Here is a 25,332-nt window from a genome sequence, read left to right as displayed (position 1 = left end):
TCATGTGTGCAGATGGTTTATTTAGTTTAGTACATACAAGGTTAACTTCTAATGTTTCAACACTGCATTGTTCATTTTCAGGTGCATAGATTTTTAGCTGTACGAAGATTTACTAACTTATCAAAAACAAGTCATAATGCAGGAATCCACATGAAAAACAAAATAACTTTTATGTCAGGTAAATATCAATAGTTTTATTTCTATTTTCTCAATAGCTCAGATCCTGAAGTTAATAAATTTTATTTTTGAAATAAACCAAAGTATTCATTTTCATTGCACCATAAATATTTAAAAAAATTAACTTAAACACTTTGCATCAACTGTACACAAAACATATTTCAAAAATATTTTATTGTTTTTTAGAATTTACATTCTTACAAAAAAGTAACATTTTCATTCCCCAAGTGCATTCACTCATTTGCAGCACTCTCACAATACACACCTGAACTGCACATGCAGTTGAACATACAAATACCAAAATGTATTCAATATAACTTCTGTTGAGATCCCTGCCTCAAGAGGTAGTATCACTTCATTGTCATACGACAGTCACCCTCATAAAAAAGGATACATCAAATTCAACCATTCATCTTGTATCGGTTCCTTCTTGTAATACTAAAGTTTGTAATGGTGAACGCAAAAAAAAGTCACTATTCTTCATGAAAGGAAGACCTAGACGGTTTCCATTTTTGCAGTTGCAGTATCTTTTTCAGTTTTATCATCTGCCAACACACAGCTGCCTTCATTCTCATTATCTTTATAGCTGTTAGCAGTATCTGAAGTCTTGCAACTACTATCCAACTGTTCCTGTTTAAAAACTGAATGTAGTGGATTTTCTATAGGAGCTTCACTTGGAGATGGAGTTGTATCTGTAAATGAAGCCTAAAAAATTGGAAGACAATGAAAAATAACATTTACTATGTAAAAACATTCATGACTAATATTTGCTAAAGCAATGCTAAAAATTAACACTTTTTAGCTGAATTTTACATACTTATGAACTAATTACATATTGTACCTGTAAATAATGTACATCAAGACTGCAGCAGGATTTTTTTTTTTGCAGAATAGCACACAAAATGCAAGCTTATTTTGCTAAGACATAACTAAACTGTACTCTGGTATTTGAATATTTAAAAATATTGGTGTTCAATTACATTTGGCAAACAGAACTAATGCTCATACTCACATTTTTGTAATCTTCATAACATGCTGGATGATATGTCTAAAAAGAAAAAGCATTGTTACAGGTATCAGCTCACATTTCAAAGATGAAAGTTATTAAGTGATGATTTCTGTGCTGTTACGAGCAGCATTAGAACCTCACAGCTTAGAATTTGAAATTCACATCGACGAGCAGGACCTTGTTGGAAAAGTAATGGCGTGATAATGACACTTTTATGTGCAAATCACCCAATCAAGGGATACACCTGGAGTTGCAAAACTCCAGAATCTGCTGGCTGTTTTACACCGCTCTGTCATTTATTTCCCCCAAAGACATCTCCCCTTACCCTCCTTGTTATTTTTGAAGAACGTGATGGATTTGCATTTTAATCATTAAAAACACCATAGAATGTTAAGTTTGATAATTAACGCACAAGTAACTTTTAAACTTGCTAATTGTTAAAGCAGTGCCAATCAACCTCTCTGGCTCAGAAATAAAACAACTTAAATTGTGGAGTCTCATTCTTTCAGATGGTGAAAAGGTCAATTTTTTTTTTTAAATATAAAAAAAAATGCCTTTTTCCTGTCGCTTTCCCACTCCCTCAACCCATCTTTCTTCCCCACCCTCTGTACTTGCTTTGACTCTAATATTTCAATTATTTCTTTTTTCCTCAGTCCTAAAATCTTATAAGGAGGTACTATTAGTCCCATCGTTCACTGAAGTCCCAGAAGCCCCGCTGCGCTGGACATATAAGAACACAAGAACTAGGAGCAGGAGTAGGCAATTCAGCCCCTTGAACCTGCTCTGCCATTCAATACGATCATGGTTGATCTCATCGTGGCCTCAAGTGCACTTTCCTGCCCGTTCTCCATAACCCTTCAGCCCATTTCTAATTAAAAATCTGTCTATCTCCTCCTTAAATTTACCCAATGTCCTGGCATCCACCGCACTCTGGGGTAGTGAATTCCACAGATTCACGACCCTTTGAGAGAAGTAATTTCTCCTCATCTGTTTTAAATCTGCTACCCCTTATCCTAAAACTATGCCCTCTCGTTCTAGATTGCCCCACAAGAGGAAACATCCTCTCTAACTCTACTTTGTCAATCCCCTTAATCATCTTATATACCTCAATTAGATCTCCTCTCATTCTTCTAAACTCCAGTGAGTAAAGGCCTAAACTGCTCAATCTTGCTTCATAAAACAAACCCCTCATCTCTGGAATCAATCTAGTGAACATGCTATCAGCTTGCACTTTAAGCAACATATGGCACGAAGAAATTTGAGCAGAAAAAGCAGTGAGAGGCTCTGCTCTGCAAGCTCTGGCCTAAGGCCTTCAGTTACAGGTTTCACAGGACATTTAGCAGTTGCCTTTGGGTGGCAAGCGAATCAAACTAACATTTTTATTGGAATTACACAATTTTTCAATTTAACATTAAAAAAGGATAGTCTTAAAAATTTTATGTTGCAGATCAATATATTGATGTCGTTTCCCACCAGAGATTATCTGGTCATTTATATTGGCTAAAATGTCTCACACAAGTATTTCATTGGCGATGATGAGCACTGAAACATTTGGAAGTTGCAAAGAGTGCAACATAAATGTTACCTCTTTCTTTACAGTTGCCCATGATTGACAATAATCCATTGGATTAACCAATGAGTTTTGAAAATGTGACCTCAGCCAAGCTATTATTTCAAATAGCAAATGGTGTCAACAGTTGCACACAATTGCTAATTTTTATACATGAATTGGACTTACTGTACTTACTCTATTATCCACACGAACTGCATTTTTCAGATGCCACTCTTCTTCATCTTCATCCCAATATTGTTCAAAAGCCTCTTGACATATTTCACAGACCTGCCAAAGAAGAATACAAATGTGTTTGATCACCTCAGGTGTCAAGTATTCATTTTTTTTTTATAGTTAAATTAATATGGCATTTTGCTTGTAAATATCATGCAGCACACTTCAGATTTAGGATTGTTAAACTCCTTAATCCTTCTGATGTTTGGTTTTCTCATTATTGGCGAGAAGTACTGGAATGGGACTACAATTTCTTCCTCATTGAAGGGATGGATTGATAACTTGCATTTAGATCTCTGAACAACATTTGATTCTTACACCAAGTACTTTCAGCCCCTCAGTTTTGCATAATTTGTACTTGGTCACTATCCCTTAATGTGATCAAAGATCTATGTATAGAGAATTCCTAAAGCAAACACTCTCCAGGATATTGCTCATTGCAGCATCAGCATTATCTGAGAATTGTCTTTGCTTGGGTACCTGGCTTGGTTACTCCAAATCTAGCCTGCAAAACCTCAGATGCAGGTCAAAGGTAAAATTGACTAGGCAGGGGAGTCTAAAAACCTGAATGGTTGCAGACTAGGGTGGGAGCAGGGGAGGAAGGGAATAGCTGGAGGCGAAGCAAAAACAAGGACCTGGTGCAGCAAAAGATAAAAGCTGTTCCTTAAAGGGGCAATGGCAGTACTGGAAAAAGCAAATCAACCTGCTTGAGAAAGATGGCAACCAGATCAAAGAGAAGAGCACTTTGCAAACAGGATGATGTTTGGGATTACAGGCATGTGACACACTGTGGCAGTCCATGCCACTTCCTTGGCTTGCTGGAAGTAGTTTAACATGTTCCCCAACCCTACATTGTTGGCACTCCTCCATTCATTACTGTGTTCTAGGACTGTACTCCAAACCTCAGATCCCTTCCCCCAGCTTGTGCTACCCAAGTATAAATGCATTTTCCCTCACAGCACATCCTTCACTTACTAAACCTGTCCTTTCTTGCTTTATGTTCCTTTTACAACCTGATGTGTCAAAGTTGTAATAAAAGACTCTGCCCAGTCTTCCCTGCAATACAGTCTTTAGTTTAGTTTTAGTTTAGAGATACAGCACTGAAACAGGCCCTTCAGCCCACCGAGTCTGTGCCGACCATCAACCACCCATTTATACTAATCCTACACAAATTCCATATTCCTACCACATCCCCACCTGTCCCTATATTTCCCTACCACCTACCTATACTAGGGGCAATTTATAATAGCCAATTTACCTATCAACCTGCAAGTCTTTGGCATGTGGGAGGAAACCGCAGCACCCGGAGGAAACCCACGCAGACACAGGGAGAACTTGCAAACTCCACACAGGCAGTACCCAGAATTGAACCCGGGTCGCTGGAGCTGTGAGGCTGCGGTGCTAACCACTGCGCCGCCCCTCATCTTGCAGGATGAGGCCCACAACCATCTGGAATCTCAGACTGCAGATTTGAACACATGACAACAGATCATTCATAAGTTGAAGCCTTAGAGATCCTGGGAAGAAATGTGGCCTGATCTATTGAGGGGCAACTCCAGTTTGAGGTACTCCTGGTGACTTTATCGTGTGACATTTGATCACAAGGCATTTGCCCACCATTTTCAAATATTGTTGCATTTACTATAGCTGTCTCTATCACCAAGTCCAGAATATCATTTGACTTTGTAGGGAGACAAAACTTGTAAATCACAGAAAAATAACATTTAAGGATAAGTAATGCTTAAATTAAAATGATTCCTGTGATGTTTCTACATCAACTGCAATGCGAAAACACTAATTTCACTGATTCAGCAGAAACATCTCTAAGTAACTTCTGAACTTTTTGTACAACCCTATGACTGTTTACCATGCACAGCAAGTTATTAAAATAAAAGGAAACCCAATCTAATTCATCGACTCCCATAGCCCACTGCTGAAAGCCCAGCTTCAGGGATGAGCGGTTCAATTTGCAGGGAGAAGCACCAAAGCTGTCCAATTCCCATAATAAAACATAGCCTGTCAGAAACTCTCCCTCCCTCTGGTTTGTTTCTCTTTGCCTGCAAGGGAGACCAATCACCCATTCCAGTAGATGGGAGGGCTGGAAACTCTAAACGTATGTACGAGGGCAATGGTCACTGCAGGTCTGTCTGTACCATCTGCTACTCTGCCAGGCACTGAGGTGAGACTGGAATATGTGATAGTCGGAAGCAAAGGTTCAGTAGAAAGTTAATTTCAGCATCAGAGCTTACAGAATCAATTCTCTGGAATCTTGCTCTAAAAAGGATGCAGGATGAGCAACACATTCAAAAGGGCATGGAGGACCATCCTAGAGACAGACAACAGGAATCACGCAAGCTGAATCCATTTTCACTGCCAATATCCAAAAGTTCAAAACACAGCAGCGCTGCATGATCAGGTCGTGACACCATGCCCTTGTTAGAGGCCAATATGTCCAAAGTGAATGTTTTGACGAGACACAGACAGACACAAACATGCAATAAAACAACTGTAATGAAGTTCAGTATTCCAAAGCATAACTATTCCTTGGTTTAATGTTTGAAAATGCTTGGAGGTCCACTTGCAATTATGCATCCTTAAGCAAATCGCTCCAGATACATTTTCGACAGCACAGCATGGTCTATGTACTCCAATGGAAGGGTACCTCCTAGTCATTTGTTCGTTCTTTTGGTGTGGCCTTATTTTATTTCCTCTTGCTTCTCTCATTTAATCTCAAGGAAAAATGCATAGCTAGAGCAAACTCCATGGTAAAGTTTTATGACAATGATGCAAGAAAAATGTTACTCCTGTCTGAAACTGCTGAAAGGCAGTTTGCAAAATTCTTAGTGGCACAGTGTTAAAATATTTTTCGAATTGAAATATTGCATTTAACTACAGCAGACAAGGTTGTGGGCAGTCACGGCCTGAGACCTCAACCACTTCCGAATTTGTACTTTATTTTCTATAGGCTAAAGTCAGGTTCAATTCTTGTATAAATCACAGCATTTCTGGGACAGCAATATTTACTTGTTATTCAGTCATTTACATGCATATCTTTGTGCTGGCAGAAGTCAGCACATATTTAAAACAGGCATAACTTTGGCATATCCGACTTTCCTCTACTTTTAGTATAGTGCGAGTATTTCAATAGGCAACCCAATGACCAAATACATTCCTGAATGCCTTCTCATTGAGCACACAATGCCAGTTTCAACTACAGTTAAGACTCATTGAAACTTGAAACTAACCATGTAACTGACTGTGCACTTACAAAAAATGAAAGGTTTAGCTACAGCCCTTTAAACGTATTGGGCCTGGAAGAAAAGCCTCAGGTCCAAAAGGCTGGCCATTCTGATAGATATGGTGTACAGAAGTCGTTTCATGAAGATACCAAATATCTTCTCCTTAAAGTTAGTTACCAAAACAGAATGGAGAGCAACTTAGACAAGAAAAAAAAAATCAAGATTAACTTGTGTACTTAAAGTCATATTCCTGCCATTTAGTGAGATGACTATAATACATATCTGGAAAACATCAAATGCTCTTGGCAGAAAACAATATTTGTAAATAAAATGACCTTACCAAAAAGAATGGAATTTGGTGACTTTCATATGAATTAAATTGAAAAGTTAAGTATTTTCAGGGAATCAGCTAAAATTTGCCATATGTGATCAGATGCACTTAAACATACCTCATGCACTCCAGCAGGCCCAGCAGGAACACTTTGGAATTCCTTTTCCTTTGCAGCTTCTTGTGTTCTCTGTACAACTTCTTCATGGACCTTCTCAAAGAACTGACTCTTTGCACGCTCTTCCAAGTCAGCAATTTCCTCAAATTCTATCCAGTCCTGTGGATAAGCAAACAAAAAATGCTTCAAAGACCAAACATTTCAATCCTTTATTTTTCTGCCATGTTTTACCAAATAGAACCATTCTTTACTGTTTAATGTTTGTGAATAAAATATCTGCCAATCTTATAAATTAAAGGTAACCTCTCTCAACAACTTTATCACAAACACATCACCAATAATTTTAACCAATATTCAGTTTCAAGACGCAGGGATTCAGGGCAGGAAAAATATGCCAGCTACATGACCTGATCTTGGAGTATTTAAAAAACCATGCTGCTGTAAATGCAATTATTTTAATTAGTAAAAATGGTCGGTGGGCCCAATAGTCTAAGTATTTCACTGGTGCCTGAGGATCACATTGGTTTCGACCAGGTGAGAAAGCTGTCTGGAGGTCCCTCTCAGCCTTCACCTGGTCTTACCGTAACAGGTTTTAATTTTTATAACACCATTGGTTTTTTTTTAGCTCCACCTTGGTGAATCCTTGTTCACCGCTTTCCAAATACAAGGCAAAGAAAGCAGCAAAAACAGGCTTTCTTAGGTTTAAAGAAAAATTTAGATTTATTAAACTTAACCCTAAACTCTAGTTCTGTTAAAGCTTACAGCTACACAACGCGCCCACGCGAGCATGCATACGTGATACACATATGATGCAGACAGAGACAAAGAAAACAGAAGAAATATAAAGTGGAAAGGTTTGAGGCAATAAATGAAGAGTTGTTACGGTTCTTCGAGCTCACTGTAGAGTCCTTGATCGTAGGTAGATCTTGCTTTTCGTTGGGGCCCAGTATTCTTCTTAAACCTTGTTCACTACAGCAGACTTTTCTCTCTTGGGGTTCATGTGTCTTCAGTGGATTGTGAGAAAGAGATGGGAACATACTGGAGAGATCTCAGTCCAGGAGCAAACAGACTTTCTGCCTTCCAAGTCTGGCCAGTTCAAGAAAACCCTGGAACACCCAGGTAGTCATGTGACCAGCTGGTCTAACCAGTCCTGGCCCTTGTGGATTGTATAATCCTTAGCAGGTCCTGGAATGTGCTTCCTCACCTTCGATGTCTGGTAGTATATAAACTTTTATTCCCAGCCATGGCTGACCTGTTTAAGTGGGGTTCTTAAGAAGGGTCACTGACCTGAAATGTTAACTCTGCTTCTCTCTCCACAGATGCTGCCAGACCTGCTGAGATTTTCCAGCACTTTGTCTTTATTTCAGATTTCCAACATCTGCAGTATTTTGCTTTTACTTACTCAGTTATAGAGCCTCACTGTTTCCTAACACTTAAAATTTCACCTGAAATCACCTTTATTGATACCTTGATGTTTTTGTGAAAAAAATTGAAAGATGGAACAAAGAAATATTTCCATGGAAAGTTTTGCTCTTCAGTTACAAGACATAATATTGAAAATTATTTGGAGATTAGTCCAGTAGTAGAACCCAATGACTGGACCGACTGAAAAAGCACTGGAGAGACACGGAGGACTACAAACTTAACTGATCTCTTCATGACAGAAACCAAAACTTACAGCTCTTCGAAACAACGCCCATTAAAATTGCAGGTCCATTGACTTAGCCTTCATGAAAATCAGGTGGCACTCTAAAACAGCTTTCAAGGAAAATTGGGTGGCAATCTGATGTAACATGCATTGTAATCTGAGCAAATCAACTGCGTCAATCCCGTCATAAGAAAACCAACCCTTGCTTTCATCCTGCCACACAGATCTTTGAAATCAAAGATGTGACCCTGCAATCTCCCACTATTTAAATCAACTCTGGCACTCATTTTCCCCTTTCCATCAAAATGGGCACCAGAACCCATCAGCAGTGCTTCCCACCATCATCCACTGAGCAATATAACTTTCTGTCCTAATCCACATTCTTCCCCATTTTACTCTCTCAATTTATATGCCTTCTCACTGCCTGGGTCCAATTATCCTCCACGCTCTAACCATGTTTGACCTTAATAATCTACATACCCTTGACACCCTACATACAATGCCAATTTTGTGCGGAAAAAGTTTCGTACATGCAACAAACTTACTGTTAAACTGTAGTACCACTTTCTGTAAGTCACTTTCTTAGTGATGTCCTTTTCCATTCTGTTCATACGATAATGCCAGTCTAAATGGTCTGCATAAACATCAGTTTGCGATGCTGTGAACCTCATTCCACAGGAGTAGCACTGAATACCTGTGTATAGTCGGCTGATAACACCATCATATCTCCTGTTTTAGGAAGCGAAATCAGTAAGTGTAATGTTCAATAATAACATAAAACAAACACTATTTTTGAGATGGGTAAAAGGTCTTTCACCAATGTGGTTGGAGCCACAAAATGCTCAACATGATTCTTTGATAGGCTGCAAACTGCAACATCCTCAAGCTCCTCTCAGCAAATCACAGGCAAATTCATCCTCAAGCTCTTTTCAGCAAATCACTGACACATTTGCTTTGTTCTTTACTTAGACTGAAGCAAGAATTTTTAATATAACAAGGTACATCCTTTATAACGTTCTGCCTCTTCCCAAGTCAGAAGAGTGAAGTAGGTGGCTTTCATTACTAACTCTTTGAATGTAGTTAACCCTCACATACCAATGTATAAACTGATCTCCCATTTGATTTTGGACAAGAGACCAGGATTCTCCAGGTTACACTAGGTCTAAAGGAGACCCTCAGGATTATTGTTCATGGAGTTGAATTACATTTAATGAATAAGTTTCAACCAAGCTATAGACTTTAACACTACTGAAGTGCAACCAACTGCAAACAAGCAAGTTTTCCTCCATTGGCTGAACTTCAATGTAAACTAGCCCAGCTCCTATACAGTCGGCATTGTGGGTGTACAATTCTTCTAACATAAAGGAGCCACTCCAATGTATTGCTCAGCTTCCTACAGAGACTGTCTCTCCAGTAGACGAGAAGTTGGAGATTACACAGATTGCTCTCCAGAAGCACAATATGGTGTCAAACACAACTCTCATTGTCCCGAAACGTTAACTCTGCTTCTCTTTTCACAGATGCTGCCAGACCTGCTGAGTGGTTCCAGCATTTCTTGTTTTTATCCTTGTCTTTGCTCAGTTCTTCCACTAAAATATATCAACTATGCCGAATACTGAAGACATGCAGACATGCCTTACTGAAGCTGCTTTGAAGCACCCGTTGAAGCTATTATTAGGATATGGAAGCACTTATATTATACAAATAAGTTATCTTCCAGACAGTATTGAGAAAAATACTTTCCATGTTGGCCCATGGCATGGCAACAGCACAAAAGGAAATAGCCTGGTTTATTCCAGTTAATTTCCAATAGCTAGGTGAACATACTGATGTAACACTTCAGCTTCCAAGTGAACACAGTTGACTAGTTTTTTTTGTACTATTTGGTGCTCATTCTATGACATGGGTGCACACAGAACTCTTAAGTTTCTCTGCATGGGCATCAAATAAAGTCACTGATTTTTGAAGAATTTCCTTTTAATGAAACTCAAAATTCTTAAGTTTCAGCTCAAAACAGGCTGTGCACTCATGAAAATAATGTGATGTCGATGGATAACTACACTTCATGGCCTTTGAGCACAATAATCAATCTGTAGATCTTAAAACCAGGTCTGGCATCAATTAAAGTGAATTTGAGCAGAACAATGCAGGCTTCGTCTAATTAACTTATATAAAAACAGGTATGCTTCAACCAAAGCTGTTAAAAAGAAAAAAGAATTCAGCAGGACTACAGGGAAAGAGAGACTATCTGGATAGCACTTTTAGAGCCGGAACAGGGACAATAGGCTGAATGGTCACCTTCTGTGCTGTACGATTCTATTACGTTAGTACTGGTTGCTGCGAACAAAGAACAGTACAGCACAGGAACAGGCCATTCGGCCCTCCATGCCTGCGCCGATCTTGATGCCTGCCTAAACTAACACCTTCTGCACTTCCGGGGCCCATATCCCTCTATTCCCATCCTATTCATATATTTGTCAAGATGTCTCTTAAACGTCGCTATCGTACCTGCTTCCACCACCTCCCCTGGCAGCAAGTTCCAGGCACTCACCACTCTCTGTGTAAAAAACTTGCCTCGCACATCCCCTCTAAACTTTGCCCCTCTCACCTTAAACCTATGTCCCCTAGTAACTGACTCTTCCACCCTGGGAAAAAGCTGACTATCCACTCTGTCCATGCCACTCATAACTTTGTAAACCTCTATCATGTCGCCCCTCCACCTCCGTCGTTCCAGTGAAAACAATCCGAGTTTTTCCAACCTCTCCTCATAGTTAATGCCCTCCAGACCAGGCAACATCCTGGTAAACATCCTCTGTACCCTCTCCAAAGCCTCCACATCCTTCTGGTAGTGTGGTGACCAGAATTGCATGCAATATTCCAAATGTGGCCGAAGGTTCTGTACAGCTGCAACATAAACTTGCCAATTTTTATACTCTATGCCCCGACCGAAGGCAAGCATGCCGTATGCCTTCTTGACTACCTTATCCACCTGCGTTGCCACTTTGTGACCTGTGGACCTGTACGCCCAGATCTCTCTGCCTGTCAATACTCCGAAGGCTTCTGCCATTTACTGTACACCTCCCACCTGCATTAGACCTTCCAAAATGCATTACCTCACATTTGTCCGGATTAAACTCCATCTGCCATTTCTCCGCCCAAGTCTCCAACCGATCGATATCCTGCTGCATCCTCTGACAATCCGCATCATTATCCGCAACTCCACCAACCTTTGTGTCGTCCGCAAACTTACTAATCAAACCAGCTACATTTTCCTCCAAATCATTTATATATACTACAAACAGCAAAGGTCCCAGCACTGATCCCTGTGGAACACCACTAGTCACATCCCTCTATTCAGAAAAAGTTAAAAATTCAAAAGAAATTTACATTTTTACAAGAAACCAGCCATTTACAAAGAAATAAACGATATGAAAGGTATACAAGGTAAACACTTTCCTCGTATATACTAACATACTACCCACTGCAAATAACTAAGATCTGTTTCCAGAACAAGCTCCAGATTTAGTGGGGGGTGGTGGAGAAAGCACTTAACTGACTGTCACCAATCTCAAAGCATTTTGCATGCCCCAGTGCTCCACCCCCATCCCTTTCAATTACCTAGTCTGTGAACAAATGAGAAAGAATAAAACTTAAAGTATCTTTGATTTAAAGGAATCAATGCTACATCTGGTTGAAGCGTGCTGCATTACAAAAGTGCTTCCATTTTTTTTTGAGGACGTTTGTTAAAACTGAAAAGATTCCATGGATTTTTTAAAAAACCAAGTTCACTGAAAGGACACTGGAGATGTTGTTTGAAAATAAACTCTGTGCTGGAAATCATGTGATTTTAACCTCAATAAACAACTGAAACCTTGGTGACCTGGGGATGATGTTTACAGAGAAGCCACATGTCAAGGTTTATGGAGGTTGACTCTGTTTGGGTGTGAACTGTTTTGAAGACAGCTGGAGATTAACTTGCCAAGGAAAAAAAACACCCAGCTCAGCTCTCACTATCTGTGAAGAAACCCTGCAAAGTCCAAGTGGGGGTAGAGCTAAAATCCCTGCTGCTGCATCTCTCCTGAGAAGCTGGAAAAACCTGTCAGATTAATTCTCAACGCTGCCTGAAAAGAACTGCTTTAGAAAAGATCCCAGTGACTCGTCTCCGTATACCTGGATGCCAGACCAAAAGCGACAACTGACTTCCTTCCATATCTTCCCTTTTTTCAAGAATTAATAAGTATTTGGACCAAGTATTTTTTGTCTTTTTTTGTAACAGATCTCTGCGGAGAAAATCTCGTGTGTGTGTTCTCGGGGGGGAATTTAAAAATGGAACGTTCATATTTCAATCTGTGTGTTAATACTTTGCTTAATTACTGGATAAGTCTTTTTTGATAACCTGATAATTTTGTTGTTTATTAAAGAAACCTGGTTGGTGTATTTTATTCTGGGATAGAGTATATGATTGCCCGAATCGGGAATTGGGTATACATTTTTAAAATATGTGTTGTGACCTGCGGAGAAGTGGGACTAGAAAACAAAGTGCACTTATCCCACTTAGGTCATAACAGCTGTATTTATATTAGTTGATCAGTCAAGGTCAGCACTGCTTTCATCAGATTGTCTTCAGCTTGATAGAAGCTGGTTTCAAAATGTACAGTCCTTATGAATGCTGTGCTCAAAGTCAGGAATTGGTTTAGAAATTACTTACTGTTTCAGTTCCTCAATTTGAAAGCCAGTAAGATCTGGAATGTTTTCCTCATTTTCTTCTTCCTCATCCTCTTCAATTATAGATTGAGCCTGAGGATCACCTTCTGGAAACACGTCGGACTCTAAACTCATTAGAACAAAACCATAAAATTACACTTTCACTTCTTCACTATCTAATCATTATTTAGGTTTTGCAATCATTGACAGAAAAACAATGAATCATTTAAAAAATGTTTCTATAAAAAAAAACCTTACGTGTCGGGATGGATTCCACTGGATTTGGCTTCAGAATTCCAGTAGAAAGCAGCTTTGAAAACAACTCATTAACGTCCAGCTGTCCCAAATGATTATCCAAAGGTGCAAAAGATGATCCTGTGATATTAATGCAGACAGATAATTTAATACTGCATGAAATCGGTCAGCACCAAAAGGTTATTTGCATTTCAAATCCAAGGCTTCACACTATAAAGCTAATATTAGACAATTCTTGGACAAGAGACTAGTTTAATGCAACATTTACAGAATGACCTTTTAAAATGCAAACATCTTTCTCACCATTAACTGGCTGTAAAAATTACAGTCTGGAAAGTTTTTAATTATGAAATGAGTCTTCTGGTGGTGCTATAAGTCACAGTTCGCATGTTTTTAAAGCCCACGAACCCAGGGACTGTAAGGGAATCACACATTAATTCCCTCTACACCTCCATCCCCAACCAGTCAGCTTGCTTCTTCCTTGAATGACGGTCCAACCAGTCATCATACACCACCACTCTCCTTCGCCTGGCTGGACTTGTTTTTACATTGAACACTGATCATCTTGGGGTAGTGTAATTGGGCAGCAGGGGTGGAAAAAGCCTCCCCCTCATGTTTGCACACTCATTTCGAGTTTCATTCAGGCCGGGGGTCTGTGGCCTGCAGCTCTAACACCTCATCTGCGGCTCCCAATCCTTTCTAGTTGGATCCTATTAATGTTTTAAAAAGCCTAGAAGTAATTAAGACAGGAAAACTAAGCAGTGTTTTTATTATGGGGATAAAAAGCTCATCATGATGCTACACTTCAGAGTTCCAAATTATTTTAATGAAAATCATAATTCTTTAAATAAACCTGTTTGAGTGGTATAGCTACACCATGGTTATTGATAACACCTTTGGTCTGAGGAACAGGTTTTATGGTTGCGACCACTATTGTTTCTAATATAAATGAGACGATAAATTATTCTGACTGTTATTAGAGCTATTTTGTTTTTTTAAATTCTACACATCTTAATTTAAAGTTTGTTTGAAAGAAAAAAAGTTAATGATTTAGAGTTAGGGCCGATCTTAATTTCTTTTTTTCTGTTATATAAATTCAATGCATCTATATTACATATGCAAATTATACATTCTACCGGAAACACTTGGCAATGTCAAGAATCTGGTTTAGAAATGCCTAATTTTCGCTTTGCGGCGGATGGTTTTTATCTTAGGCAATTTTTTTTTTTTAAAAAAAAGGATGTTCAAGTTAAAAAAAAAGCTGCAGACCCCAGTCTGGGCAGTTGAAGGCATGGCTGCAATGTTGGAGCGATATAAACTGGGGATGTGCAAAAGGCCAGAATTGGAGGAGTGCAAAGATCACAGAGGATGGTGCAGGTTACAGAAACTGGCAAGGATGCAACCATGGAGGAATATGAAAACAAGGACGAGAATTTTAAAACTGTGTTGGCGGACCAGGACCCAATGTAGATCAGTGAGTACAGGGATGATCGGTGAACAAGACTTCACAAGATTTGGATGAGCTCAAGTTTACAGAGGATGCAAAATGTGAGGCCGGCTTCGAATAGTTGAGTCTACAAGTAACAAAAGCATGGATGAGGGTTTCAGCAGATGAGCTGAGGCAGGGGAGGAGACGAGCAATGTTACAAAGGTAGAAATAGGCAGTCGTGAAGAGGAAGATATGGGGTTAAATGTTCAGCGAAGGATCAAATTGGATACCACAGCTGTGAACAAACTGTTTCAGTCTCAAACAGTGGATAGGAGGACAGATAGTAGCGAGAGAAAGGATTCTGTGGTGGGGACCAAAGACAATGGCTTCTTGCTTGCAATTATTTAATTGTAGGAAATTTCTGAATGTCGGACAAGCCTAACACATCAGAGGCAGTGGAGGAGTCGAAAGCTGAGTGTTATCAGCCTATATGTGGCTCCAGCATGCTTTTGGACGATGCTGCCGAGGGGCAGCATGTAGGCGAGAATCAGGAGGAAGTCAAAGCAAGACTCCATAGGTAATGGCATGGGAGTGGGGAGAGAAGCCACTGCAACTGATTTTCTGGCTAGATATAAGTGAAACCAATCAAGAGTAGTTCCATCCATTGGGCAACAGAAAACAGGCATGGGGGTGGGAGGGAGAGGAGGAAGATGGAGTGGATCAACAGTCAAAGGCGGTAGATAGGTCAAGGATGAGAAGGGATAGTTTACTAGTCACACAGGATGTAATTTGCGATTTTGATGAGGGCATGTTTCAATACAATGGCAGGGGAAGAAACTTGATAAGAACACAAGCAATAGAAGCAGGAGTAGGCCATTCAGCCCCTCAAGCCTGCCCCGCCATTCAATAAGATCATGGCTCATCTGTCCCAGGCCTCAACTCCTCTTTCAGGCCTGCTCCGCATAACCCTCGACTCAGAGATTTCAAAAATCTATCTACCTCCTCCTTAAATACATTTATTGACCTAGCCTCCACAACTCTGAGGTAGAGAATTCCAGAGATCACCACCCTCAGAGAAGACATTCCTTCGCATCTCAGTTTTAAATGTGTGCCCCCTTATTCTGTAACTATGTCCCCTAGTTCGAGATTCCCCCACCAGTGGAAACATATTCTCAACATCTACCCTGTCAAGCCCCCTTAAAATCCTATATGCTTCTATAAGATCACCTCTCATTCTTCTAAACTCCAATGAATAAAGGCCTAACCTGTTTGGCCATTCTTGATAAGACAACCCCTTCATCCCGGGAATCAGCCAAGTGAACCTTTTCTGAACTGCCTCCAATGCTAGTATATCCTTCCTTAAATACAGGGACCAAAATTGTACATAGTACTCCAGGTGTGGCCTCACCAACACCCTGTACAGTTGTAACAAGACTTCCCTATTTTTTAAAACTTTAATCCCCTAGCAATAAAGGCCAAAATTCCCATTTGCCTTCCTAATTACTTTCTGCACCTGCATGCTAACATTTTGTGTTTCATGTACAAGAACACCCAGATCCCACTGTACTGCAGTATTTTGTAGTCTTTCTCCATCTAAATAATAATCTGCCTTATTCTTCCTACCAAACTGGATGACCTCACACTTTCCCACATTGAAATCCATCTGCCAAGTTTTTGCCCACTCACTTAACCTATCTATATCCCTTTGCGGATTCTTTATGTCCTCAACACAACATGCCTTCCCACCTATTTTTGTATCGTCAGCAAATTAGGATACACTGCACTCTGTCCCTTCCTTCAGGTCATTAATATAGATAGTAAATAGTTAAGGCCCTTGGACCATTCCTTGTGGTACCTCACTAGTTACGGCTTTCCAACCTGAAAAAGACCCATTGATCCTGACGCTCTACCTTCGCCAATGCTCAATCCACGCCAACACATTACACCCTGAGCTCCTAATCTGTGCAATAACTTTTTACATGGCACCTTATCAAACACCTTCTGAGAGGCTCAAACCTGGATTTGTGGGAAAGATCGACATGGATTTCGGAGATAACACATTAAGGACTTGAGAGGAAAGGGGATTTGGAGATGCTCGGTAGTTTGCCTTAAGACGTGGCTGTCGCTTACTGTACATTACATAAGTTAAGAGTGAAGCAAATTACAAGAAATTCATCTGTTCAATTTATTGGCAGAAAACACATACCTTGTTGAATCTGTGTAACTGCAACAGAAGATTGAGGGGGTATGTACTGCTGGCTTTGACTAAAAGGAGTATGATTGCGAGAAAAAGCAGTCATGGCATTAACCTATGAAAAAGAAATTCAGATCATGAAAATATCCACTAAGATTAACCATCACATTTATGCTGTTTCTCTTATGAAATAATGTAATGTGAAGTTTCTTTTCCGCTCCAATTTTCTACTCTCCTCTCCTAGACACTGTGGATACAATTCCACAGGCACCAGCAGTTCACAGCTGCCTTATTTAAAAGGCTATTTACATTATTCACATTAGCCTCAATATTAAGTTTTAGCATTCTGTTTCGACTGTGGAGAGATCAGATCAGAGGGAGATCAGGAGCACGAACTGATTTTGACTTTCCATAGTCAAGTGCATGGAAACAATTATGGTCACCTCAGTGACATCCCAACTTAAAATCTACTGACAAAGCACAGTTCCAGGACTGCTGCTGAGATCTTCTGATCTGAAGGTCCTAGCATTACAAAAGAACTTCTTTACCTAAACATAGCCAAATTACTGGAGCCAAAGATAACAATTTCCATTTTTTACTTAAGACTTTTCCCCTTTGAAAGGAATAAAAATGTGATGCTTACAGGTTGCAGTTGCCGCAGGTTTTCAGGTAATGATGCAGGAAGGTTATTGCTGTAAAACGTTCCACATGTTGGATCATATTGGTCATTATTATGGGGTCCTGATAACCGAGGTAATGGCGTCTGACCGTCGAAACAAGGACCAGCTGGCCCATAGTTTGAGTTGGCCAATGTTGTTGCTCCATGTACGACAGATTCATTATAATGAGATCCTTGAGGCATATTAAATCTGGGTCCAGGCTGTCCATCAAATACTCTCCCTTGGTACTGTGAACTTGGAGGATGACCATTAAACAAGTGACCAGTGACACTGCATCTAGGATCAGGATGCACCGGAGCCCCATCAAATTGTGGCCCACGAGAACTATCAAAATATGTACCAGGCTGCGCAGCAATAATGTCAAACCGAGTCCCAGTAGGACCATCAAAACGAATGGCAGGTTGGCCTGGGTGACCGCCTGAACCGTCATAGTGCGTGCCAGGCTGCCCCAGTTGCGGACCATCAAATCGCACAGCACATTGTGTTGGGCAACCACCAGGGCCATCAAAGTGTTTACTGGGTTGCCCTGGGTGTGGACCATCAAAGCGTGCAACTGGTTGCCCAAGGCGAGAATTTGGGCCGTCAAAGCGAATACTGGGGTGCCCAGGCTGAGGACCATCAAAACGTATACGGGGCTGCCCTAGAAGACCATCTGGGCTATCAAAGTATGTGCCAGACTGTCGAGGATGTGGGCCATCAAAGTGCATGGCAGCATGTCCAGGATGTGGATCAAAGCGAGGGTGCCCTAAATGACTTCCAGGATTCTCTAACTGCGTGCCTGGCTGTCCTGTGTGTGGGCCAAAGCGCGTGCTGGGCTGCCCTGGATGGCCACCTGGACTGTCAAAGTGACTACAGGGTTGCCCAGGGTGTGAACCATCAATGCGAGTGCCAGACTGTGGACCTTCAAAGTGTATCCCAGGATGACTACCTGGACTGTCAAAGCGTGCTCCAGGCTGCCCTGGGTGTGGACCATTAAAGCGTGTTCCAGGCTGTCCCAGGTGTGGGCCATCAAAGCGCGGTCCAGGCTGCCCTGGGCGAGGACCATCAAAACGTGGTCCAGGCTGCCCCATGCGAGGACCATCAAAACGTGGCCCAGGCTGCCTTGGGCGAGAACTGTCAAAGCGCAGACCAGAACGAGGACCACCTGGGCCATCAAAGCGTACACCAGGCTGCCCTAGGTGCAGAGTACCAGGACAATCAAAGCATGCACCAGGCTGTCCTCGGTGTGGACCATCAAAGCACGCACCAGGATGCCCAGAGTGGGAACCAACTGGGCCATCAAAATGTGCACTGGGTTGCCCCGGAATACCCTCAATCCAAAGACCACGCTGCTCAGGGGCACCATCAATTGGCTGGACAACCTGTTCAGGGGGATCCTGCAACCTCATCCTAGATCCAGCAATACACCCATCACAGCTTGGAGATCCATTTCGACTACGAAGCCATGTCCTGTCTGGTTCAATGGATTCATCAGTTCTCAGTTTTTCCAGATTTCTTGCAGACCCAGATTTTCCCTGGCCGGATCTATCAGTAACTTCTCGAAATCTCTGAGGCATTTCAGATACCCCAGATCTTAGCCTTGAATTTTCAACTAGTCCACTGCCTCTCTGTGGTGCATCACAAGTAGGTCTTTCCTCTGAATGACGGTCACACTGAGATCTTGGCTCTTCTTTTCTTAGGTCTGATAAAAACAAAAGTATATAAATTACTGATCTGGACAAACTTAAACACCAACGGCCAGGGCAGGATTCAGAGACCCGACATAAAATAACAAAACAATATTTGCTACGGTACAACTATCAATTTTATCAAAACCAGATTAATACTGTACATTTTAACATACAGGATTAATTTTAGTACCCAGCAGAGTTGCTATAGCAGTCTCTGCAACACTAAAATTTAATAAACTCATCTGCAATTCAATATTGAGCAAATAAAATCCTTTCTTTGAAAACTAATTAGCTCTCATATATAATTAGAATTCAATTCTTGAAAAATGTCCAGTATGACTGGCCAATAGTTATACCAGCCCAACCACAGTGGATCCACTGCAATACATATAAATTAGACTTACAAGTAACAAGTGAGTGCTTTAGTGATTCTAGTAATAAATGTACAAATATTTGTGCCTTAAGAATGATATTTGATGTAGAATTCAGTAAAACTTGTCCATTTGCTAAGAATTGGGGAGGTAGGAGTGTGGAGGAGGAAGGGGGCATAATCTGCCAAGATTTCCACATTCAATTACTATCCAGTACCCCAGGCTGGTAAATATATGCACAGATATTTGAACAAAGATCAAGCTTAGCTGTGAACAATGAAATAGCCTGCAAATATTCACTATAATCTGGTACATGAATGGTCATGGGAAAGGTATTGCAGATCAATGGACACTCATGATACCATGAGTCAGCACCTAGTGACGAAAAATAAAAATGCTATGTGATTTATCTCCCATAAAACCTAGTGCAAGTGGTGAACTGTAAAAGTGGCAAATCTGGTTCAGTGGGGAAATGGCTTATTAGTTCAATGCTGAGATGCCCAACAGTTGATTCCTGTCTGTGCTTAGCTGATCCCAGCTAGGTCCTCCAGTGATACATTAGTAGCCTCAGAATCAATGGAGTAGGTAAAGAATCTCTTTTCTAAGTCAGCCAGGTTCTCACTGCTAATCACTAGCCAGATAATAGTTTAAACTGCAAGCATAGATATCGGACGAGGGCAGAATCAGTGCTTAGCTGAGTTGCCTCCATGAGCCAAGATCCCGCCGACAACCACCGCCTAAGCTCAAATTAAAGTTTAGTGAAAAACAAGGCAGTTGCCACTTCGGTGAGCTATTCCCACCACTTGGATGAACTGCATTTACAACTTGAGTTAATGCCTTCAGTAAAAGTTCAAAAATTGGGGAAAATATTTTATAGAAGCCTGGCCTACTTCTTGACCTTGAATAGTACAGTAAGGAACAAGGTGCCAAGCACAGAAACTCCAGTATGAAGATAGCATGGCTTCTGTTCTTGTCCATAGCCAAAAGTATTAGTAAATCTCTCAGGACATGCCTGCTTACCTGTTACTGGGGCTTGTGTATTGTGATCCAGGAAAAACAAACAAGTGAATTGAAAGAACTGTCAATTATTTTTCTAAACTTACCTTGTCCATCTCTTGAATCAAATTCTTGAAGGTCTCTTTCAACCACAGGCTGATGTTTCGATCCCTGCCACTGATCTTTATGGTGTTCGTTCCTTGGCTCTGTCCAGTTGTTACACAGCTTTCCATGATTAGAATCGGTTTTATACCGATCTTCAGGAATTGGAGAGCTTCCGATTTGTTTAATAGGCAACTTCTCATCTCCATGTTTTCTGCCATCTCGTATGTTACTTTGGTTTCTCTCCTCATCCAAAGGATTCATATGTTGACGCAGTGGCGATGCATGATCACGTTTGTCATGTGACTGTCTTTTATCACCAACAGGAGAACGTCTCACAGGCTTGACATCGCATAGTTTTCTTCTTTCTGAATGCCTTCCTTCACTATAATGTGCATGGCCACTCTCATTTGCCTCTCTTTTTTCTCCAAGTTTTCTTTCCTGAAAAGTACCTCTTGCATCATGCCTTTCGATCAGCGAATGTGAACTGCTGCTCAAACTCGGAGACTTGCTTCCTTGGTCACCATCTTCCCTTATGCTAAGCGAAAGATCACCTGATATCTCATTACGAGCCTCTCTTGTTTTCCGACGAAGTTCTAGTTCACGTGATTGTTCTAACTGAACTCTTGTTCTTTTTAATTTAGACATGTGCTCAAGATAGCTCAGTTCTGCTTCAGATAATGGTGCACCTTTACCTTGGGCTCTAGCTAATGGAGATTCGCCCTTCAGTTCAGTTTTAAAACTCCTGGGGGCAACATGGGATACTTGCCAGTCACTAGATCTACTCTTTTCTTCTTGATACTGGAACAACTGATTGATTTGATGAGCAACAACAAGAAACTCATCATAACTTATTTCTGCAGCTGCTAGTCGTTGATTTGCCTATGAAAACAAAACCGATTAAGAACTTGCATAAATGAAAAGCCACAGGTTAATTAAAATCACCAGCTTTTAACACAACAGTTTCAAAAACACTTGATCTGAGGAAGGACAGCAATTGCAGTAGAAATTTGTATCCCCTAGACTTGGTAGAAGAAAACTGGCTAGCTTTATTAATGCAGGACAGAAATGGATATAAAGTTAATTACAAAATTGCACTGTGATGTCTCCAACCCAATTAGTCAGATTGCCCAGAAAACGTAGACACATTAAAAATGCCCAATTTGGAGATGTGCTGTCGTGCTATCACTGCCCATGAAGCAATAACTCAACACAAATCATCACTAAGAAAAATGAAGGAAGGAAAGGGAAAATAGTGTTATGGGTTAAGAACTTATCAATAAATCATGGACTATTCTTTTTGAAATATAGATAACCAATTGCACAAATTCAAACAATGAATCAATGACTCTGACCAGTAACTAACAGCTTTCAGCAGAAAAACAAATTCTTTCCTGACCATGCCAATTGAATAAATTATAAAGTAATACATTTCCTACCATAAATATGGCTTTCCTCATTCTATTAAAGTTCAACTTTCATGCACAAGCATACTAAAAAGGACAAGGAAATGAGTTAGGGTCGTCAACCACTCTTCCCCTGACAGCAATACTAATTTCTGAGTAAGATTTTAAAAAATCTGCGGCCAATTTCTTCCCAAATCTCAGGCAGTCGAGCAAGCTTCCAGGAGATCATGGTCACCTGCGTCTCATCATTGTGTGATCTTAACTAACCCAACACCACCACCTCCCACAACCCTAATGTTTTGATCCCTCAGAAATCTGTTAAGTACTTTCCTAAAAGGGCTTTTACATACATTTACCACATCCACCAGTAGCCTGGTTCAGAGGGTGACAACTATATGAAATACTTTCTGGCAATCATATAACTTTGTGTTTGCGGTTTAAGGACACGCTCACAAGTCTTAAACCATCATTCAGTTCAAGCATGGAGGAGGAAATCACCTTGGGACTGTACTTCTCTAACAGCCTTACACAATAACTATCAGGTGACTTTTCTTGACTCTGCCATAAGGAGCTAGGGCTCCTTGATGACCTAGGACAAAATTAGTCACTTGGCCAAGTGCGGATTAATTAAGGAAAGCTAGCACAGATTTGCTGAAGACAATCAAGTTCGTTTTTTGATGAGGTATCAGAAGGTTGATGAGGGTAGTGCAGTTGATGTGGTGTACATGGGCTTCCAAAAAGCATTTGAAGAAATGCCACACAACAGACTTGTCAGCAAGTTGAAGCCCATGGAACAAAGGGACATAGACAGGCTGCTGGAATGGATGTTATATGGCAGATGAAATTTACTGTAGAGAAGTGTGAAGTGATACATTTTAGTTGGAAGAATATAGAGAGGCAATATAAAAGGGGTGCAGGAAGAGAGACCCAGAGGTATATGTGTAAAATGTTGAAGGTGGCAAGGCAAGTTGAGAAAGTGGTTAAAAAGAAACAAGGGATGTTGGGCTTGATAAACAGAAATAAATGGAGTACAAAACAAGGCAGTTATCATGAACCTTTATTCAAAAAAAAACTGGTCCGGCCTCAACTGGAGTACTGTGTCCTATTCTGGGCACTAAAGCCTGGCTCGGGTATAAAATTAAAACCCGGCCCGGGCCCTTTTACTTTTTTAAATGCCCAACCCAACCCGAAAAAAACATATTATTGAAACAGAAAAAAAGTTGTAGATTTAAAAAAAAACAAACAGTACAATCCAGCCCAACCCAACTGCTGGACAGCGAATACAGGCCCGACCCCGACACATGTAGTCGGGTTTGGTCAAGTAGCCAGGCACTTTAGAAACGATATGAAGGCTTTAGAGGCGGTGCAGGAAAGGTTTACAAGAATGGTTCCAGGGACGAGAGACTTCAGTTATGAGGATAGATTGGAGATGCTGAGGGTGTCTTAGAGAAAGTCAAGGGGAGATTGGAGAGGTGGTCAAAACCATGAGGGGTCTAGACAGAGTAGATAGGGAGAAACTGTTCCCAATGGCGAAAGATTAGAGAACCAGAGGACAACGACTTAAGGCGTCTGGCAAAAGAACCAACGACGACATGAGGAAAATTGTTTTTGTGCAGCTTGCTATTAGGATCTGGAAAACACTACCTAAAAGTGTGGTGGAGGCAGATTCAATCATGACTTTCAAAAGGGAACTGGATAAACACCTGCAGAAAAAAAACTGCTGGGCTACTGGGAAAGGGCTAGGGAGCAGGACTAGCAGGGTTGCTCTTGCATAGAGTTGACACAGACATCATGGGCCAAACAGCCTCTGCTGTAACCATTTTATAATAGTTATGGGGATGTATAGATCTTTGCGGTCTTCTCGTTCCACTGCCTGAATAGTCGGAGACTAATTATTTTCAACTTCTGATTCAAACCCAGAGGTCAAGAGTGACCAAAAGTGTCTCACTTTGAGAAACAAAGGAAAATTCTGAATTTTCTTAGCCTAATGGAACTTTGTACAGTCCCTGTAAGTGGTGATTTTCACAGCATTGCTTCAAATATTGCTGATAAAAGCATCCTCGAAAGTCTTCAAATTCTTAGCCCTCCTTCACAATGCCATCCTCCTTAGCTTCCATATCCAAAATATGACCTGTTGAAATTGTTGGCAATACTTGTTGTAATTATCTTTAGTTACTGCTTAGAAACATAATTGAGGGGGCTTCTGTTTCACAATTTCCTTGTCTGGGATGTTTGGTCTAGGAACAAACTCACTTTTTGTCAAAATAATGAATTTGCTTGAAGGTGGCCACACTCGGTAAGGTATCCACTGGGCTGTCAAATTGCTGTATAAGCTTTGCTGATATCTACCTAGACCCTTTTTACTATAAATTCTAAATCTATCATCTTTTTCTGAAGGTTCAGCAAGAAATTCTGTGCTAAGGTAATTTTCCACCTTTTCACCTCACACCCCCTGCCCCACTGATTAAACATTCTGTGAGATAGCTGAGTATGTGGAAGCAGCATTACTACCAGGGCAAAAGATTAACACCGAAGTATAACAATTTCACACATTACAAAATGTATTTAATACATTTCCACTTACTCTTTTCAATAAATCTCTCTTGTTAGCAGATGTCAATTCTTTTGGGATTTGCAAGTTTGCATCAACACTCATTCTTTGCTGCCTTGGTGTTCGAGGTGAAAGAATACCTTTATTTCCAGGATATACATCCTTCTGTTGATGAGGAAATTTTGTATGTGCCGGAGTTTCTTGCTTCTGCTTCAAGCTACAAAGCAAAGATTTATAATGAAGTATTACCATCACGTAATTTACTGGTTGTAGCGATAGCTTAATGATTCCTATAGAGGACTAGAGTTAAAATCCTATCACTCAAAAAAGAAAAATTAATTTCCTTGAGCATGTTCCAATGAAGGGACATCTGAAATAATTTTCTTTCCTTTAGCTGATCATCAGCTGTGCATTTCTGTGTATTTCCAGACTGAGTTTCAATTCCCTCAAGGGGATGCTAGTAAAAGACAGTATCACATTACTTTGCAGTACCTGGTAGCAGTCATAGAAATATATCAGACACCCCAATTTCTTGAATGGAAAAAGTTCACAATTGTACATCACATAACCCAGAAGACTAGTATCACTACAAAGTCATGAAGGAATGAAGGGTGTCTCAAGGACCATAGCTAATTAGTTTCCATTCTACATAAATAATGCATTAGTGGG

At 40.6% G+C, this 25,332-nt stretch overlaps 1 protein-coding gene across 1 annotated transcript in view; it reads right to left on the bottom strand.

Annotated features, from left to right (window-relative positions):
* The window catches only part of pcf11 (PCF11 cleavage and polyadenylation factor subunit), a 45,717-nt gene continuing 20,385 nt past the window's right edge, over positions 1 to 25,332 (bottom strand). Inside the window, exons 6-16 of the mRNA XM_068033921.1 lie at positions 24,697 to 24,880; positions 20,712 to 21,588; positions 17,531 to 19,248; positions 16,900 to 17,002; positions 13,268 to 13,384; positions 13,014 to 13,134; positions 8,851 to 9,034; positions 6,661 to 6,816; positions 2,934 to 3,026; positions 1,190 to 1,225; positions 1 to 882 (exon numbers count right to left, since the gene is read on the bottom strand). Of these exons, the coding sequence (XP_067890022.1) occupies positions 673 to 882; positions 1,190 to 1,225; positions 2,934 to 3,026; positions 6,661 to 6,816; positions 8,851 to 9,034; positions 13,014 to 13,134; positions 13,268 to 13,384; positions 16,900 to 17,002; positions 17,531 to 19,248; positions 20,712 to 21,588; positions 24,697 to 24,880 (3,799 nt within the window). The 3' untranslated portion in view covers positions 1 to 672. The remainder of the gene's footprint in view (positions 883 to 1,189; positions 1,226 to 2,933; positions 3,027 to 6,660; positions 6,817 to 8,850; positions 9,035 to 13,013; positions 13,135 to 13,267; positions 13,385 to 16,899; positions 17,003 to 17,530; positions 19,249 to 20,711; positions 21,589 to 24,696; positions 24,881 to 25,332) is intronic.

The sequence above is a fragment of the Heterodontus francisci genome, chromosome 6 (genome assembly GCF_036365525.1).
Source record: "Heterodontus francisci isolate sHetFra1 chromosome 6, sHetFra1.hap1, whole genome shotgun sequence".
In the NCBI taxonomy this organism is placed as follows: domain Eukaryota; kingdom Metazoa; phylum Chordata; class Chondrichthyes; order Heterodontiformes; family Heterodontidae; genus Heterodontus; species Heterodontus francisci.
This window is presented reverse-complemented; position numbering and strand designations above follow the sequence as displayed.